General features: G+C 40.0%; 2 protein-coding genes across 7 annotated transcripts in view; one reads left to right on the top strand and one right to left on the bottom strand.

The window, feature by feature from the left end:
- Herc3 (HECT and RLD domain containing E3 ubiquitin protein ligase 3) overlaps positions 1-18791 on the bottom strand; it is a 136360-nt gene that overhangs the window by 7364 nt on the left and 110205 nt on the right. The window lies entirely within an intron of this gene.
- Positions 11303-11847, top strand: Nap1l5 (nucleosome assembly protein 1 like 5). Its single transcript, XM_013150034.2, is given in 3 exon segments — positions 11303-11521; positions 11523-11591; positions 11593-11847. Coding segments are annotated over 3 exon segments (411 nt in total). The 3' UTR covers positions 11716-11847.

Here is an 18791-nt window from a genome sequence, read left to right as displayed (position 1 = left end):
CTAGAGAAAAATCAATAAAATGACAATATTTAGTTCTTTGCTATCACTAATTATGAATATAAATAGTTTAAATATTCAAAAGATACAGACTGACTGAATGCATAAGTAACACAAGACCAATGCATACATGAAATTCATCACGGCACTTTATACATGGACTGAAAATGAAAGGATGGAAATGATATACCACAACAATGAAATCCAAAAACAAGAAGAAGTAACTACAGTTCTATCTGACAAAGTAAACTTTACGATAAAAATAGTAAGAAGAGACGTAGAGGTCGCTGTATATTGAGCAAGGAATCAAATTCAACAGGAAGATATGGAGATTGTACATGTACCTAATGATAGTACATCCACGCACATAGAGTAAACACCATTAGACCTAAAGGGAGATACAGGCTGCGATGCCGTAGTGCTCCGGGTATATTTCCATACTCCATGCTCACCAATAGATAGATCATCCCAACCTCCCCTGCCAAATCAACAAAGATACATCGCACTAAAACTTATACTGCAGATTAAGTGGATTTAGTGAACATTTATGTAACATTTCATCCAACTGCTACAAAATATATTCTTTTTATCAGCAAATGATACAAATATTATCTAGAACAGACCACATAATTAGGCCACAAAATTAGTTTTAACAAACTAAACAATAAACTAAAATCATACTCTGTACCTTTCCTGATAAAAATGAAATAAAACTCTAAATCAATAACAAAATTTTAGAAATTATACAAATGCATGGAAACTGAACAATATACTTTTGAAGGAACACTAGGTCACTGAGGAAATAAGAGGGCAATTTAAAAATTGCTTGAAAGAAATGAAAATGGAAGACAACCTAGAACATGTAAATTGCAGTAAAATCAATACTAAAAAGGAAATTTTATAGAAATGAGAGCTTACATTTTAAAAAAACTAGAAAGATTTCAAATAAAAACTACAATCCAAAAATGGGCATCTATGATGGAACACACACTTCTCAGATGAAGAAAAACAAATGGCAAATAAATATATGAAAAAATGTTCACCAATACTGGCCATTTGAGAGACACAAAACAATACTGGGATTCCATTTTACTCTGGAAAGAATGGCTACCCTCAAGAAATCAACCAAAAGTAAATGCTGGAGAGGCTATCGGGGGGGAAAAGGACCCCTTTTCCACTGTTGTTGGAAGTGTACACTGGTGCAGTATGGAGATTCCTCAAAACACGAGGATTGGTGGTCCCATTTGACCCAGCTATTCCCCTTCTGAGTCTCTTCCCAGAAAACTTCAAAACATTGTACCATGGCGATATATGTGCATTTGTGTTTACACCAGCACAATTTGGAATAGCTAGATCCTGGAAACAACCCAAATGCCCATAAACCAAAGAATGAATAAAAAAGATTTTTTTACATACAATGGAGCACTATTCAATCAGACAGAAGGATAAACTGGAGGTTTTTATAGGGAAATGGATGCAACTTGAGACCATACTCATAAGTGAAATAAACTAGACGCACATGTGTAAACATCGTATTGTCTTCCTACCATGAAAAGCTGAAAGAGTAAGTAAGATCCAAAATGTAGAATACAGGTTGTAAAATGGGAACAAATTTCAAAAGGAAGAGAAATTGGGATCAAGGAATACAGAAAATAAGGAAGGGAAAAGCAAAAAAAAAAAAAAAAAAAAGCTTTATAACTATTAATTTCTCTTAGTTCATTGAAAAGAAAGGTTTACGCTAATATTGTTTGGACAATTAAATGCCAATAATCTTGCACTCTGAGTAACTACAGAAAACAATAAGCAATGTATTAACCTGCTATTATTTTGAATTCTTTTCTTTTTAACATAAATTAAAAAAAAAAAACTGAACCAAGAGATACAACAACCCTAAACAGTCCAATAACAGATAAGAAAATTTAGGCAGTAAGAAAAGAACCACCAACTAAGAAAAGCCCACACAATAAAGTGACAATTGTAAATGTATATGCACTGAATACTGGCAAACTCAACTTCACAAAACAAACACCACTGGACATAAAAACTCAGATAAACATTGATAAAATCACAGGCATTATCCCAATATCACAAACACATCAAACATAAGAATTCTACAAGAACTTCACAGAAGACCTGAAGTTTACACTCCTTAACTCTTTAATGAAGTTGAAAGGGAAGCAGCCTAACACCTTTCTGGAAGCTAGTATCACCTTGATTCCAAAACCAGATAAGGATGCAACTAAAAAAATAAGGCTTCAGGCTAAACTTTTTAATGAATACAGATGCAAAATTCCTCAACAAGACACAGGGAAACAAAATGCAACAAGTCATCAAAAAGATCATATACCATCATAACCAAATAAGCTTTTCCTAGGGAGGCAAGGGTAGTTTAAAATACACAATAATAAATGTATTACATCACATAAACAGAAGCAAAAACAAAAATCACAAGATCATCTCATTAAGTGCCAGAAAAGCCTTTGACAGATTTCAACTCTATTTATTAGAAAAATAAAATAAAAAATAACCTGAAGAAAACAGGTATGGAAGGACTTTAACTCAATCAGGTAAAAGCCATTGATGACTAACTTACCTCCAACATCATATTAAAAGGGAAAAAAACAGAAAGCTTTTCCTCTGAAATCAGAACAAAATGAAGATGTGCACTATCACCTCTGCTATCAATACAGTAACTGAAACTTTTGCTAAGGCAATGAGACAAGAGGAAAAAATAAAAGGAATACACATAGGAAAGTAAGAAATTGGAGCCAAAAAATTCCATAAAAGATCTTAGAAATACAGATGGCCAACATAATTTCTGAAAAAAAGCTAAATATCAGCTATCAGAGAAAGGCAAATAAAAAATATCATGAAATTAACTTCTTACCCACAATTAAAATGGCCTTTATCAAAAAATTAGTAAATGCTAGCAAAGATGTGGGGATGAACTCTTACAGGCTATTGACTGAAACACACATACCATGTGAATCCAGGTGCTCCACCTGTGGGTGTACATCCAAAAGAAATGAAGTTAGTGGACCACAGAAACATGACACTTTAATTTTACCTGCTAACTTCACTGGATTAAGCAACACCTAGGAGATGAGTGAAGAACACTACGGCGTGTGTCCAAAAGGGTAATGACCTTGGCAACTACATGCGGGCTCTGTTCCCTGCTCCCTCGTCTTCCCTGTGCTCTGCTTCTCGGCTTCCACAAACTGAACAGCTTTGTTCTGCTGTGCCCTTCCACCATGTTTTTACTACCTTAGTCAGCCACTGACTGAAACCCCAAAGTCATGAACTGAAACAAACCTTAACTCCCTTGCACTGTAAAGGTTGGGTATTCTGTCCCAGCAAGGGAAAACTGACAAATGCAGACAACTGTATGCCCGTGTTCATTACGGCACTGTGCAGAGTATGTGAAATGGGGAACTGCCAAGGTGCCTATGGACAGATGAATGGGTGAGGACAATGTGAAAATGTGAACAAACAGAATGAAATCCTGCCATTTGTGGAAGGGTGAACGGAGCTCAAGAGTTCTATGCTGGGCGAAGTGAACTGGATGCAGAAAGACAAGTATCGTATTTCTCTTGTATATGGAAACCAAACATGCTGACCTGAACATAGGGGGCAGGGCATAAGAGGGTATCTGGGTTTATCCAGTGTATCCCACATGCATGCATAAAGCAGCACATTTAATATGCAGAATTAATACATGCTAGTTAAAATCAATTAAAAAAGAAATCATACTTCTATTTTTGAATTCTGACCTTTTGGGTAGTGATATGTGGTATGATTCTCCTGTGACATTGAGAAGCAGCAATTGCTACAGGAACCTGTCATCCATGGAATCAAGAGAGTAAGCAATGGATATTCTACAACATCTGTGTTGCTAAATCATGACGCTCATCAAATTCATTTAACTTATGATGTGTTCATCAGGACATAGCTTCAGTGTACACATAAGCACACACATAAACATCCCATTGGTTCTGTTTCTCTGGAGAACCCTCACACACAAATTTCAGGGTTCTATATTAGCAAATATCTAAAAATATAAAGTGGTTTGGGAACTACAGCTTAGAAAATTTTGAAGAAAATGTCCTAGTGAACCCAAAAATATAATGTCATAGTGAAATGTTGCTAGAAATAAGAATGTTGAAAGTGTACCTGAAAAAAAAATTGTATTTGGTGAGGTCTTTAATGAATATAAGTGATATGTTATTAAAAAAAAAGTAGAACAGTGGCCTGGGGCTGTGGCTGAGTGGTAGAGCACTTGCCTAGTATGCAATCTAGTGTAGTACTACTTCAATCTGTAGTACTACAAAAAACAAAAAACATCAGCAGCATAACCACCTGCCTTGCAAGTATATGGTCGCGAGTTCGATCCCCAGTACTGATAAAAAAGAAAAAGACAAAAAAAAAAAATGCAAATTGGAGAGGCAATCTTTGTTATAAAGTGGTAAAGAAGCTTATAAAAATTATGTTCCAGTTTTTGTGGAAAGTAAAATTTGTACGTGTTGTTGGATATGAGATTTTTGAACAACGCATTAAAGGTACAGTACAACTTAGTTTCTCCTGCTGCTTAGCATGAAATCCAAGAGGAAATATATAAATTGAAGAGGGAAATATTAAGCAAAAAGGAACTAGAAATTTGGGGGCTGGAAATGTTTCAGCTTATGCAGATAGCAAATCTGGAAACAGAACCAAGACCAACTGAATAGGAGTTTGCCTCAGAGATTATGCATGTGGCTCATGGATCGTATGAAACATCACAGCAGAGGCCAGGAATAAAGACACAATTACACAGGGAAGATGTGTGAGGCTGCCTGGCACACGGACTCCCTTCCCCTGCCACCCTGCAGGGAACCGCCTAGAGAATTTCACTCTCTCAGAAACACTGCCAGCTGGGATCACAGAGAACAGAAATAGGATAAACTGAAGGAAGGCTGTCAGCTCTCTAGGCTTCTACACATTAAAAGCAGTACAACAAAGTTATCAGGCTATGAATAACTGTTACCTTTGAAGAAAAGAATACAATAACCCCAAAGAGAGTTCAGGGGGTGCTGGGACAGCCTCTGCTCTGCAAATCCAGGTTAAGAATGGGGCTCCCAGCCAGGTGGACCCACTTCCCTGAGGGGTCAGAGGATGGAGCCTAAGAGGCTCCTTAAGCCTCTCAAACCCCAAAATCTAGAGGGATTTTCCCATCTGAACATCAACTTGCTCAGACGTCCTGACTCTCTCAGAATGAGAAGTCTATCCTGTGTTTGTCCCACCCATGTATTCTGGAATCAGATAAACTACAGTTTCACAGTTTGCCTTAAGATGCATTGCACCTTCAGCGTCACCCATACTTGATGTAAATAATATCTACATGATGTGTGACTTAGGATTCTCTATAGAATAAACAGCCAATAGGTTATGTGGGGTTATTATAAGGAACTGGCTCATACAGTCAGGAAAGTAACAAGTCCCAGATCTTAGCTGGCAAGCTAGAGACCCAAAAGAGCCAATGGTGTACTGTAATTCTAAGACCAAAAAAAAAAAAGCCGAATTTTCACTAGTCAGACTTTAAACTGATTAGATAAAGACCACTGACATTTGGGAGGGCAATTCCCTTTACCCAATTCCATGCAAACACAAATCTCATCTAGAAACAGTCTCACAGTCACACCCAGAATAATGCTGAGCCATGCATCTGGGCATTTCCTGGTCTGGCCAAGATGGCACACAGAGTGAACCAACACAGATAAGATGGGGGACTTAGGGGCTGGGGATTTAGCTCAGTAGCATAAGCACCTGCCTTGCAAGCAGGCAGTCATGAGTTCGATCCCTGGTACCGATAAAAAAAAGGGGGGGGGGGAATTAGAGGTGATGTTTGACTCAATTAAGATTTTTGGAGTTGCTGAAATGAAGTAAACATTATTTCTTGTGTAACAAGGATGTGACTCTACCAAAAGGGTAAAGCATTACAGGCTGAACTGTGTCCCACCAAATTCACATATTGAAGTCCTAACCCTCAAAATGATTAAATGTAGTTGTTACAGTGGGCCTAATCTGCTATGCCTGGGAATCCTTAACAAAAGGAGAAACTGTACACAGAGATACTCACGGAAGAAAGACGATGTGAAGAGACACAGGCAGGAGGAGCAGTTCCTTCCCTTGCATCCCTCAAAAGGAAATGATCTTCCAAAAACCTGATTTTGGACTTTTAATCTCCAGAACTACTAAAACGAGACATTTCAGCAACACTCTGCTGCAGCATTCCTAGCAAACTACCAGAGGTGTCAATTAGTATTGCTGTCAACACATTCTTTTCTCTCACGCTGATCATTAGCAGTTATCGTGTTCACCAGGAGTTAGCCCCTGATGTAAGTTCTTGGATATACACTGTCAGTAAATACTCAAAACTGCCCTTTGCGTAAATTTTATGGTATGAGAATTATGCCACAATAAAATACATACACATAAGAAATTAGAAAAAATAATAATACTTTGAAGCTGAGATGATCATTAGTGCAAATCAATACAGGGGGCAGAGACTTAAGCCAGGTATTTGAGCACAGATCTGTGCCCCCCAACTACTGTATCTTAATGTCACCCCTTTCCTCCCACATTGTGCCTTTTTAGCATGGCAGCTGCGTGACAGTTGTATATGCCAACATAAAGACTTCAAAGCATTATAGCTCATAATAGCTCAACTACAGTATTTGCCACTCTGTATTACTGCAGCACCAATTACTTGCCAGTCTATAAAATCACCAACGAAATAACACTTAACAAATTGACTTAAATTTTAAGCACATATTAAGGAGCAAATACTCAGGGTATTTGGGTTTAGAAATATCTGAATCCCAATGATGTTGAGGCCTTTTTAAAAGCTCGTCAAGGAGAAAGGCAAAGAAACTAGAAAAGCCGAAATAGGTTTGAAAAAGAATAAAGATAGAGAGCTAATTTCAGTTATCAAGTATTACATTAGTGAAAGAATAGACATGTAAGCAAATGCAACACAGAAAAAGTCCAGAAGCAAATCAACATGTATAAAATCAATTGATATTTGACAAATTTGAAAGGCAATTCAGCAAAGGACAATGTCTTCAACAAACAGTGTTTACTTGACAGAACATTCTATTTAAAAAAACAAAAAACAAACCTTCACATTTGTGCAAAACATAATTCAACAAAGATTACAGCCTACATAAGAAACTTAAAATTATAAAACTTGTAGAAGAGAATATAGGGAAAAAAACTTTATGGCTTGGGTTTGGCTGACATTTCTTCAGCCTGACACCAACGCATAATTCCTAAGTGGTATAAATTGTATCTAGGTGTCCCCCCAAAGCCACATGCAGGTGGGATTTCCAGAGGGGGTTGGGTCCAAGGTGTTCTCGAGATGCTGGGATTCAGTGTGTGACAGATGCGAGGACCAAGGGTGTATTTGTTTACTGCATTAGCCCATGGACTGGTCTGGATATGGGAAGGCCCCGAGTGTAAATGCTGCTGGCCCTACGGGCACGTGTAGCCTGAACAAAATAGAAGGGACAGAAAGAGGGCTGCTGTCATCACTGCTGTTCACTTACTGCCTCCTTCTTCACTGCTTGCTGACTTCTGCTTGCCATGAACTGTTTCTCCTTTGTGAAGCTCCTCTGCCATGCCACTCTGCCTAGAAGCCAGCCGACTTTTTAACTGAAACCTCTACAAACTGTGAACTACAGTTGTTTCTTCTTTAACTTTGGGTGGTGGGTGATTTATCTCAGTAACAAGAAAAATAAGACAATAAGAAAAAGACAAAGAAAAGTAATGGGTTTTTGTTGCTGTGTTTTGTTTTGTTGTCTTCCTTGTCTTGTTATGCAGTTCAGGTTGGCTTTGAGCTCACTTTGTAGCTCAGGATGGCCTCGAATTTGTAAGGATCCTCTTGCCTCAGCCTCCTCAGTGCTGGGATTACAAGCATACACCACCACACCCAGCTAAAACTATGTTTTGTAAAACATATATCTGACTAAAAAATATAGTCAGAATGAAAATATTTATAAAACATACTTCTCATATAAGACTTGTATTCAGAAAATATAAAGAACATTTAAAGCATAATAAAAATGAAAGCAAAAATTTACAAAATAGGCAAGCGTTGTCAATCAGACACTTTACCAAAACAATGTAAGACTGGCAAATAAACATACTGGGAAATTATTAATGATTAAGAATATAGTACACAACTATCAGATTGGGAGGAAAAAAGCAAATTTGACAATACCAGATGCTGGTGAAGGTCATGCACTACTGGTATAAAAGCAAAATGACACACAGCCACTTTGGAAAACGCATGACAGCTACTTAAAAAGTTAAACATACACTTCCTATCAACACTTGCATCTAGAGGTTCTCCCAAGGCCTCAAGTGCTTATAGGTGGGACTTTTGGGACATAGTTGGATTAAGAGTGTGTGACACTGAGACTGAGGGTGTATGGTACAGGATCAGCCCCACCAACTGGTTTATTAGTGTTGGGTATGGATAGTGGGAAGCCCCACCTTGGGGTATGGAAGGCAATAGTCTGGATGAGAAAAAGAGGGAAGGGGAGATTTGCTGCTTCCTGCCTGCTGTCTTGGAAGGTCTCCCCTGAGGCACCCTCTTGCCATGCCCTCCCTGCCTTGGAGAAAGCTGACTATTGAAAGGATTTTGCCCTAAAGGGGACGCAGCTGCAGCGGTGGGAGGCTGGGAGGTGGAAGGTCACCTTCCCTGCCCCTAAGCAATTTACCTTGGCTTGAAATAAATTCCAATGAGCTACCTGTGCATCAGTAATGCCCCTTAAGCTCCACCCCAAACCTAAGCTATACATATGCCCCCATACCACACGTCCAGCAGAGACAAAGCCAGACCTCAGTGGTCGGGAGTTCTCTCTCCGCATTCTCCGAATAAAGGCCACTTTCCACTTTTATCTCATATTTCTATCTTTTTAGCCATGCCGAAAATTCTATCAGCTATGAATATTGAAACCTCTAAAAACAGCTAGTTGAAATAAACCTTTTCTCCTTTAACTTTTGGTGTCAGGTATTTTGTCTCAGCCAGGAGAAAGTATCCAAGACCCTTACCACAGGATCCAGTATCTCCATTACTACTATTTACTGACTCTACAGTATTTCCTCACGAGAAAGAGAGAGCTACAGTGCACTGTTCACAGGAGCACCGCTCACATGTTTTTTTAAAAACTGGAAATTTCAAATGGGAAGACTATTCAATATTAAAAAGGAATGCTACTTCAAAGCTGAAAGAGTTTTGGCCCAGGCCGAACACTGTAGCTGGAAAAGCCTCCGGCGGAACCAAGGAGCTCCAGCTCCCCCACCCCTAGGAATTTACCTATGGCACCAAAAGAATTCCAATGGGCTACCTGTGCATCCCTAATGCCCCTTAGGTTCCACTCCAAACCTAAGCTACATGTATGCCCCCACTCCACGTGTTCCACGGAGAGATCGCCAAGGGGGGGGTGTGGTAATGCTGCGCCCCAGGGGATGGAGGGGTGTCTCTCCCCGCATTCTCAAAATAAAGGTCATTTATATTTCATACTTATCTTTTCAGCCGCCGCTGGTCCCCCACAGTTCTATCAAAAGCCACATTCAAAAATCTACTCATAAAATTTCATTTATGACATTTTAGAAAAAGCAAAATAATTGAGACTGTGACCAATGCTATAAATGGGAGAAAAATCACAAAGGTGCTTCGGGGCAAGTGGCATTACTTCCTGTTCTTCACTACTATAGTACTATCCCCTTTACTATTACTACTGTTCTTCAGTACTATAGTACTTACAGGACTGATGTATTAGTCAGCTTTCAAGTTAGTGAACACAACACTTATGATTTAACAAACGAAGAAAGGTTTACTTTAGTGCATGGTTCTGAGGATTCAGCCAATAGCAAGGCAGAATCATCATGGCAGCCAGGAAGCAGAGTGAGGGTAGGGAAAGGGGATAGAGATGGACCCTCCAAAGGCATAACTGAAGGGACAGACCTCTTCCAACGGGGCCCTAGCTTCGAACAGCACATTAGCTATAATCTCACCAGTGGGTCACTTTATCAATGAGCACGGCACTCCTGTGAGCCAATCTCCTTCCAGGGCATATTCTGGATCAAACCTGTAACAACTCCATTTCTTTGCAAAGATGCCCCAAAAGGGTGGATTTTACTGTATTAAATTGTACCTTGATAAAACAGATTTTTAAAAACTACCTTGCTCAATACTTTTAAGATCTAGTGAAAGAACATAAAAATCCTGAAAGATGAGTATAATTTCTTTTTTTTAAAAGTCTGTCACAACTTCTACACTATAGGAGAAAAAAGGCCAAATTTGTGCTGGATTTGATTGTGATACATGCAGCAACTAAAACTAAATGCTCACTGGCTTTGCTAACACAGAAACAACATCTGCTGCTTAAGAACTTTTATAACATTTTTAGACACAAATCAGGAGCAAGCCCCAGGGAACAAAAGCTGAATTGTGCATATCCCTTGGGGAAAACAACTGTGTGTGTGTGTGTGTGTGTGTGTGTGTGTGTGTCTCCAAAAAGATCAGTACCAAATATGTGGGACAAGAGGGCGACCTTTTCCTAGATCCTTTTCTTTGACAGCGTTTTTTTCTGGCTTTCTTCCAAGTTTCGGTTCCTCATAGTAATTGTGTAGAACCCTCTAGAATATGTGGCAGAACACTCAGAGTTCAGAGACTTTCTGCAGAAAGATGTCAAAACTGTTCCGAGGGGCCATCCCACTGACTGATAACCCTGTTACTAGGGTATCGCTGCTAGGTGTGAAAGGTACGCAGGTGCAAGGGTGGGGAGCCAAATGCACAAATAACAGTTAAGATGCTGAGCCCCGACACATGCACCTCAGGACCTCAAAGAAGCGGAGGGGTGGGACCCTCCAGTGTTTTTGCTGTCCAGAAAAGGAATTTAAAGATGTGATTAAGGAGAAGGATGGAGGAGAATAAGGGAAGAAGCCATGATGAAGGTAGCCCAACACCTGCCGCAGAGAGGGACACGGGGGCTGACGGGTGCACTGGCAGCCCCCTATAGGGGCCTAGATGGGAGCTGGGGTTGTGGAACAAGCAGGAAAACACCTGGCCACCAATGGTACTCGCTCTCTGGAAGGCGGAAAGCTCCGAGGCAGGTTTGGGGTAGCATGTATGGAGCATAGCCAGCGCAATGCCATCAGCTGATAGCCAGGAGCCAGGGAGGGCAGCGTCTGCAGGACCGCAGCCTGGCTCAGACCAGCACAGCAAGAAGCAGCCCATCCGCGGGCCAGCAGCCTCAGCCACATGCTGATGTGGCCAGCCAGGGCATCTCAGAGCCCTGCCAGCCAGCGGCCCAGAAGCCCCCGGCCTCGGGCTCCCATAGACAGTGCACTTAGGCCCAGAAATGACTTTCTCCTGAACCTGCCCAATTCCATCGAGTGCCACATCCTGGCACTCAAAAAGCTGCAGAAGCCACGTGATAAGATAGATGCCAAATTTCATGAGAAATTTTGGGCTCTGGAGAAAAAAATACAATGACATATATAAGCCCCTGTTTGCCAAGATCTAAGAGCTCATGGGCGAGATGGAGGGCCTGTGCATGGATCTTGGAGGATGAGGACAGGGAGGAGGAAGAGGAAGATGAGGAGCAAAAGGAGGAGGTGGAAGAGCCCATAGAAGCCAGTGGCATCCAGGTTCCTGATGACTGCAAGCAGTAAGAGGGTGCAATCCGCCGGGAGACGCCAACAGCCACCCTTCTGTTATTTTAGTACTAGTGGACTTTAAAAGGCTTAGGTTTTAGACCAAAAAATAGCAATGTGATTTTTTTTTTTAAACAATGTGAATTTACTCTGGCATTCCTAAATTAAATTAAAGCAATCAGATCCTGGCTAGCCTACTTCTAATTTGACTTTCCTCTTGGAATACAACGAAGACATTAAACATGTTAAACAGAAGTGAATTAAGGTTATTTTTATCTCTTTTTTGTAAGGACTGAAACGAGGGCTTAACATAGTTTGAGATGTGAGCTAAGGCATATCACTTTGAAACCCATTCATCAGTCATTACATATGGGACACCCAGCCAGACTGAAAGCACTTTCCATGCTTAATTCTTTCTTTACTCCCGATATTTTCCAATGTAAAAAAAAGCAAACCACATGATTTCACAAAGAAATGTAACATAAGCCTTTGGATTATTATAAAATTAAATATCACAAACATGACAATTATTCACAAATTGACTTTTAATTTATCATAATTCAAATCAAAACTCAAGCTGGTTCTGGAACTTAATTATCTTGATTGTTTAACTGTAAGAAGTGCTAAGAAAACTTTTAATAATCTAGAAATAATTTAGACTTTTATAGACTCAAAAGAAACTTTAACTGCAAAACACATTGAATTATCAATTACTTGACCAAGAAAAGTTAAAGCAATAGTGACATACAAGAAATAATAGACATAATAACATAAACATTAGAATAATATCAAGATTTAAACACACACATTTTACATTTTCAAACAATGAATTGGGAAAACCTAAAAACAAATATGGACGGGAAATCCTTAACACATTACAGTTCGTACAAATCATATGAAAATTAGTCCCTTTAGGGAAACACACGTTTGGTATCAACAGGTTCCTTTAAGAAGAGGAATGTGGAGGTGGAGGCACATCCCACACTGCACCACGCACCAGGAGAAACAGCTTTGGCAAGGTGAAGATGGGTGCTCAACTGTGCACTCCTGCCTGCAGGTTGACTTTTATTTCAGATAGGGTTTGCTAGCTCAGTCCTACCCCGACGGTCAGGGCTTTCATAACAGAGGGATGTTTATGATGTCCTTCAGAGAGTCCAGTGATTCCCTCCATTTCCTAGCTGGACTCAGCTCCATTCTGTGTTCCCTAGACTGCTTATCCGATAATTCCTCAGGCAGTCATAAAACCTGCATGCTAACCTAGCAGGATTACTCCCCAAGGCAAGTCAAATTCATCACTCAATAACAGTTTTAAACTCATTATTGACCACCCTTAATTGCAAAACACAAAATAACCACATTACCCTCTCAGCCAACTCTCCAAGAGCACCGCAGAGGCAACTGCAGTGTGTGGCTTGCTGGGCACCAGGGCACAGCAGCTCTCCCTGCCCAGGTCTGTACTCCACACACACATGGGCATGAACTCTAGGCAAAATTCATGGAAAATAAAACCAACCACTTTAAAGGGAATTTGACAGTGTTTCATACATTTACCATCCTGTGCAGCCACCGCCTCCATTTCATTGATTTAAAAAAAAATTTTCTTTTTCCTTTTTATCGGTACCGGGGATTGAACTCATGACTGCCTGCTTGCAAGGCAGGCGCTTATGCCGCTGAGCTAAATCCCCAGCCCCCGATTTTAAAATATTTTCAAAGCAACTATATCAGTGAATGACCAAATGTTGTACAGAGTACGTAAAGTAGCCTATGTGTGAAAGAAATGCAAAAACGTTTTTAATGAAATTAAATTTGTTCTTTGTCAAGAGAATACCAAGGACTGAATGGCATGGTGATTCTCACAAACAAATGATGAAATTGGCAGAATTCATTAGCAAAATCAATTTAGCAAAAATACCTATACATACAGATATAAAAGTATATACACTTTAATTCAATTGCACCCTTGGGCCTTTACATTAGAAAGAAATGTTAAAGACAAAAACACTCATAAAAGACATTTGAAACAGTCTTATTAAAAATTGGTGATGAGAAAGAGAAAGAAAAAAGGAAAGGGAATTAAAAAAGAACATAGGAACATGCCAAATAGCCAAAAAAAATGTAACACAGCCATTACTGTCCACTCTCGTTTTGTTATAACCTTTTAAACACTGTTAGTATTGTCTTCACCCATTAAAAAATTCACATATTGCACTTCATACATATGTAGTATATTTTTAACTATAACAACCTTGTCTTTAGAAAATCACACAGTCTGCCTAAAGGGAAAAAGTCAACTCTTCTGTGGTTTTTCTCCTGGAGCAAGTAAAAGGGAAGGAATTCTAAAGCCCTGTCCTAGCTCTCAGCCCAAGGAGCACAAGCTTGGATCAAACCACCTGACTTTGAAACCTAGGTTGTTGGCTACATAACACTGACTGACCAATGCCCCTGTGTGCCTCAGTTTCCCCACCTGAAAAGTGGCAAGGCATGCATCTTGAGTACTTATACTGCCTGATACAGGGCAACACGTGGAGGCCTTACTGACAGTTTAATGACCTGCTGTTGCTGCACCAGGCTAATGTAAACAGAATATAGCCTTTAATGTCTCCACTTCCCCTAGACTATCACGAGAAGATAACTGCAGACTGTCACAGGCCTACCGTTAATAGATCTCAGGGAACTACAGTGTTGATACAGTTTCATACTCAGGTTCTCCCTATGGAATCTAGGTACCCTTTGGACTTTTTATCTAATTATGTTTTGCATTTCTCATGGTGCAGTCCTTTCACTTTCATTCTCAGACTTGTCACCACCATGCAGAGAACAGGAAGACAGCAATCTGATTGTATCACACTGAGGAGAATTTGGGGGAATCCAAAACACATGGTTTTTTCATCAGCAGCAGTAACACCACGTTATACAGTACAAGAAATACTTCACTCTGAGTACTCAGGTAACAGAGTATTATCCAGATGTGACTAAAGCAAGGTGAGATTTGGCTACAAAAAGGACAAGAGTAATCAGCCACATACATCCTTTTACCTGGATGTCTGTTCTTGTCCAACAACAGACATTGAGGTTAAGACCAAACTGATATGGAATCGGTATGCCTTTGGCACTTCCCTCCAACGTAGCCAGGACAACAATGCCCTACTGTTAACAAAACAGCTTCAGTGCTATCAGTATTTATATATACGACTGCCAAGTTACAAATCAGCACATGTCGTTCTGAGAGAACTTTTCTTTCATTTCTTAGTCATTTAAAACAAAACCCCAGTAGCAAGATTACTGATAGAACAGATAAAGGAAATAACTGTAATGATTAATCTTTTATGTCATACTGTAAAGGACTTTGCAGATAAGCTTTCTGTTTTCTGCAGTAAACATGAAACGAAAAGAAAAATTCCTCGTGTCTTTTTCCAGCTGTCACTACCATAACAGCTACATGGAGCACTGTGGCAATAACCACGCCAAGTCCTTGGAAGCTATACAGCAGTACAAGGGCTGAATGTTTGTGTGGTTCCCACCCCAGTTCTGTATGCTGAAATTTTGCCTTCCAGTGGGATGGTGTTAAGAGGTGGGCTCTGTGAAGGATAATCAGATTAGATGAAGTCATGAGGGCAGCCTTATCAGAGTCATGGGAGAGCCAGCTCCCCCTCTCCCCCTCCGCACTGCTCTCTGCCACTTGAGAACAAGAAGTTGACAGTTTGGGAACCCGGAGAGGACCCTCTCTAGAATCTGACCTATGCTGACACTGTGATTTTGACCTTTCAGTCCCCAGAACCATAAGAAATACATTTCTGTTGTTTCCAAGCCAACTAGCCCACAGTACTCTGTTACAGAAGGCTAAAACAGGAACTGTGCCTTCACTTGTCACTGGGTCATGGACACGTAAGCAGTTCTTGACAAGTTCACTGCAGACAAGTTCACTGTGTGCTCAATGAGTGATGTGTCCCTGAGAAGCCAGGACCTAAATTTCCACCAACCACAGAAGCTGGGTCAGTCTTTAATCTCAAGCACAGCATATGGGGCTCCCTCTTTTGCCTAGCAATATGTAACATAACTGCTCTCTTTATGGTACAAAAACTTGAAAACGTTTAAAACTCTTGCTTAGAAACCCACAGTATCCAAAAAATGCAGTTTTATACTACAAATACAACAATAATGTAGGCTCCTGCACTTAGTTTTGGACCCACAGTTTGTGGCCCTAGTCCCATGGCCCTTGTTACTTCCTAAATGACTGGAACCATAAGATTAAGTATTTACCTTTTGTGCTTGATTTTGTCACAGCTTCAGAACAATAAAGGTTAAAATCAGGCTGGGTACTTTAGAGTTCAGAAAGCAAGATCTCTCCCACCTTTTCCTATTCTACCCATTCTGTGTACTTTCCAAGGCAATGACAGAAACTGTGTCTCTGTGAGTGGGGGCTGCTTTTCCTTCTATAACCTGACCCTCTTGCACTTTTTTAATTTATGGATTGACTTTCTTTTACACAGCTGAGTACCATCAGGATATCCTTATAGTAGGAGTTTTATAGGAGAAGCATCAAATGAAAAAGAGCCAAATCACTGAAAGGCAAGAAAAAAACAACCTGCGCACCTTTTAAACGAACACATGCTCTCCTTGCCAGACTAGAGATCACTGATTCTAAGGTGCACTCGCGGGGTTAGCCATGTCATGAGCACGTGCATGGCAGCAACAGACACAAACACTAGAGAAGGAAAAAAGAAAATGAAGAAGCAAAGCGTGCCACACACACACACTTCTATCCTGAACTCCTTTGCTTACAGACCACCAGGGGCTTCTTATGACCTGCTGATGAAACTTACCTTTTCTAGTTTTCAAAGTCTTTTACAATCTGATCACCCAAGTAAGCTAATGTTGATTATCCAAAGAAAGCTTCTTCCCAGCAATGGCCCTGTCCATCATCTGTCTCCTACTCGCTGTTCTATGCCTGAGGAAACAACTCTGGTTGATCTACCACTTAGAGCACCTTAAATGCTCCACCCTCTTATTTCTTTTCCACTTGGCAGGCTTCCAAACCTAGGGCTTTCCCAGCTCTGTCCTCTCCTATATATATGTCCCATTCTACTTATGGCTGTATATGAGGATATTTTATTACCCTAAATAAAATATATTACATTTCAGTATTCCTACAACAGTTTGTCTTGCAAATTGTGAGTCAATTCAACTGCTGATTCAAAGAAATATCTGTTGAATAAAAAGACAGTGAGCACACTATGAAGACAGACACAAAAAGTGAGCTAAGAGAAATAATAAAGTTATAAAAAAAGAATTAAAGTCCTGAAAACTGCCTCTGCTACACTACTTCATAAATTACCTCTGCCGATGAATCATTCTTCTCTAGCAAGTACACTAAATCCACAATATTGCAATGACTCACATTCTGAAAAATCCACTTCCTTGGGGTGCTGGTGCATCCCACTATTACCTTCTAACAAATGACACAGTATCTCTTCTGAAACCTGATGTAAAAGTTAGACATCCTTTCAGAGACTTAGGACTTCATGGCCACTCATTGCTTAATGACAAGCTATGAACTACAAAATGCACTGTGATTTCATCCTGGTGTGAATATCATAGCATGTTCTTATACAAGGCTAAACAGGCACTCATTTGATGTCTTAACTGATGCAATGAAGAAAAAATAAACATGAAATCCTTGAGGCTGCTGAATATATAACATGGCATATCATTTTACATTTTACAGGAATTCACTTTAAAATAATACTGATAAGCATACTAAATGTATAATCTCATAGCATACTGGTTTATCAAGGATTAGGCTCTATAATGATATCTGCCATTATTTATCAATGCACAGCAGCACAGTGGGCTTGTTAACACCAGCATCATTGAATCATGTGAATAGTGTGTTGTACCACATTATAAGGGTTGTAACATCTCAAAGGGATCAGAATGTTTCAGCTCCATTGTACTTTTAGGGGCCCGCCACTGTGTGTGTGTGTTTCATCATTGAGCGAAACGCCAATGATATGTATCTACGTGCGTACTCTTACAGTTTACATCTACAGGTCCCAGTAGAGCTTCCTGTGATCACAGGGCTTAGGAGGTGACTGGATTATGGTGCATTAACACTGACTGATGCTTAGAAGGTAGGGTCTGGTGGGAAGAAATGGTCGCTGGAGGTGAAGCCGCTAAGGGTGTGTTGCCAGGCCTGCCCTCTCGCTTCACACTCCACTTCCAGGACTCCATGACCTGAACAATTCCTCTGCGGTGACCCTCTGCCATACTCTCCTGCCTTGGGACCACTAGACTGTGTACTGAAACCCCTATATAAATTGAGCCAAGATAAACCTGAGTGCTGAGTATTACATTTCAGCACTGAGGAAAGTCAACAAAATGAGAAGCACAGAGAAAACATCTAACCCAACACATCCCATCTATGCTATCATACGCCACAAATTTTCCAATTCTAAAGACATTTTCACACTGTATGAAATAACAAGCTCGCTCTCAGTAAGCCCTAAAAATGAATTCTTCACTGTTAATAAAATAACCAATGTCATATAGATAAAGGTCTGGTAAATATTTTATCTTTTATGGATTTTTTTTCCTTTGGATACCAGGAATCAAACTCAGGACATTGAGTTTGCCAGGCAGGTGCTGTGTCTCTGAGCTACATATATCCCTAGCCCTTTTATATATTTTTTAAAACTTACAGTGTCATCAAATTTATTGTACAATTTCAACCTGTCAGAAAGACAGAGCACTGGGGCTGGGATTTAGCTCAGTAGCATAAGCACCTGCCAGGCAAGTGCGAGGTTGTGAGTTCAATTCTTGGTACCAAAAAAAAAAAAAAAAAAAAAAGACAGAACAACAGAGAACAGGGACTTGCCTATTTGAGGGCTGGCATTCTTTTCCTTTAGCTATCAAGGAGTGAAACTAAAAACTGTGCCACTGAGAACAAACAGGGAGAAAACAATTCTGAGTAAACAGCTTTTCTGATGTCCAATATATTGTTTTTCCTGAAACAGATACTGAAGTGGTTTTCTTTACATCTGAGAAAGACACCTGGAGCTGCTGTCTAGGACAAGCACATCACTAACACAAGGCCT

The sequence above is a fragment of the Cavia porcellus genome, unplaced genomic scaffold (genome assembly GCF_034190915.1).
Source record: "Cavia porcellus strain 051 isolate PalLab524CR breed Dunkin Hartley unplaced genomic scaffold, mCavPor4.1 scaffold_4, whole genome shotgun sequence".
NCBI classification, from domain to species: Eukaryota; Metazoa; Chordata; class Mammalia; order Rodentia; family Caviidae; genus Cavia; species Cavia porcellus.
This window is presented reverse-complemented; position numbering and strand designations above follow the sequence as displayed.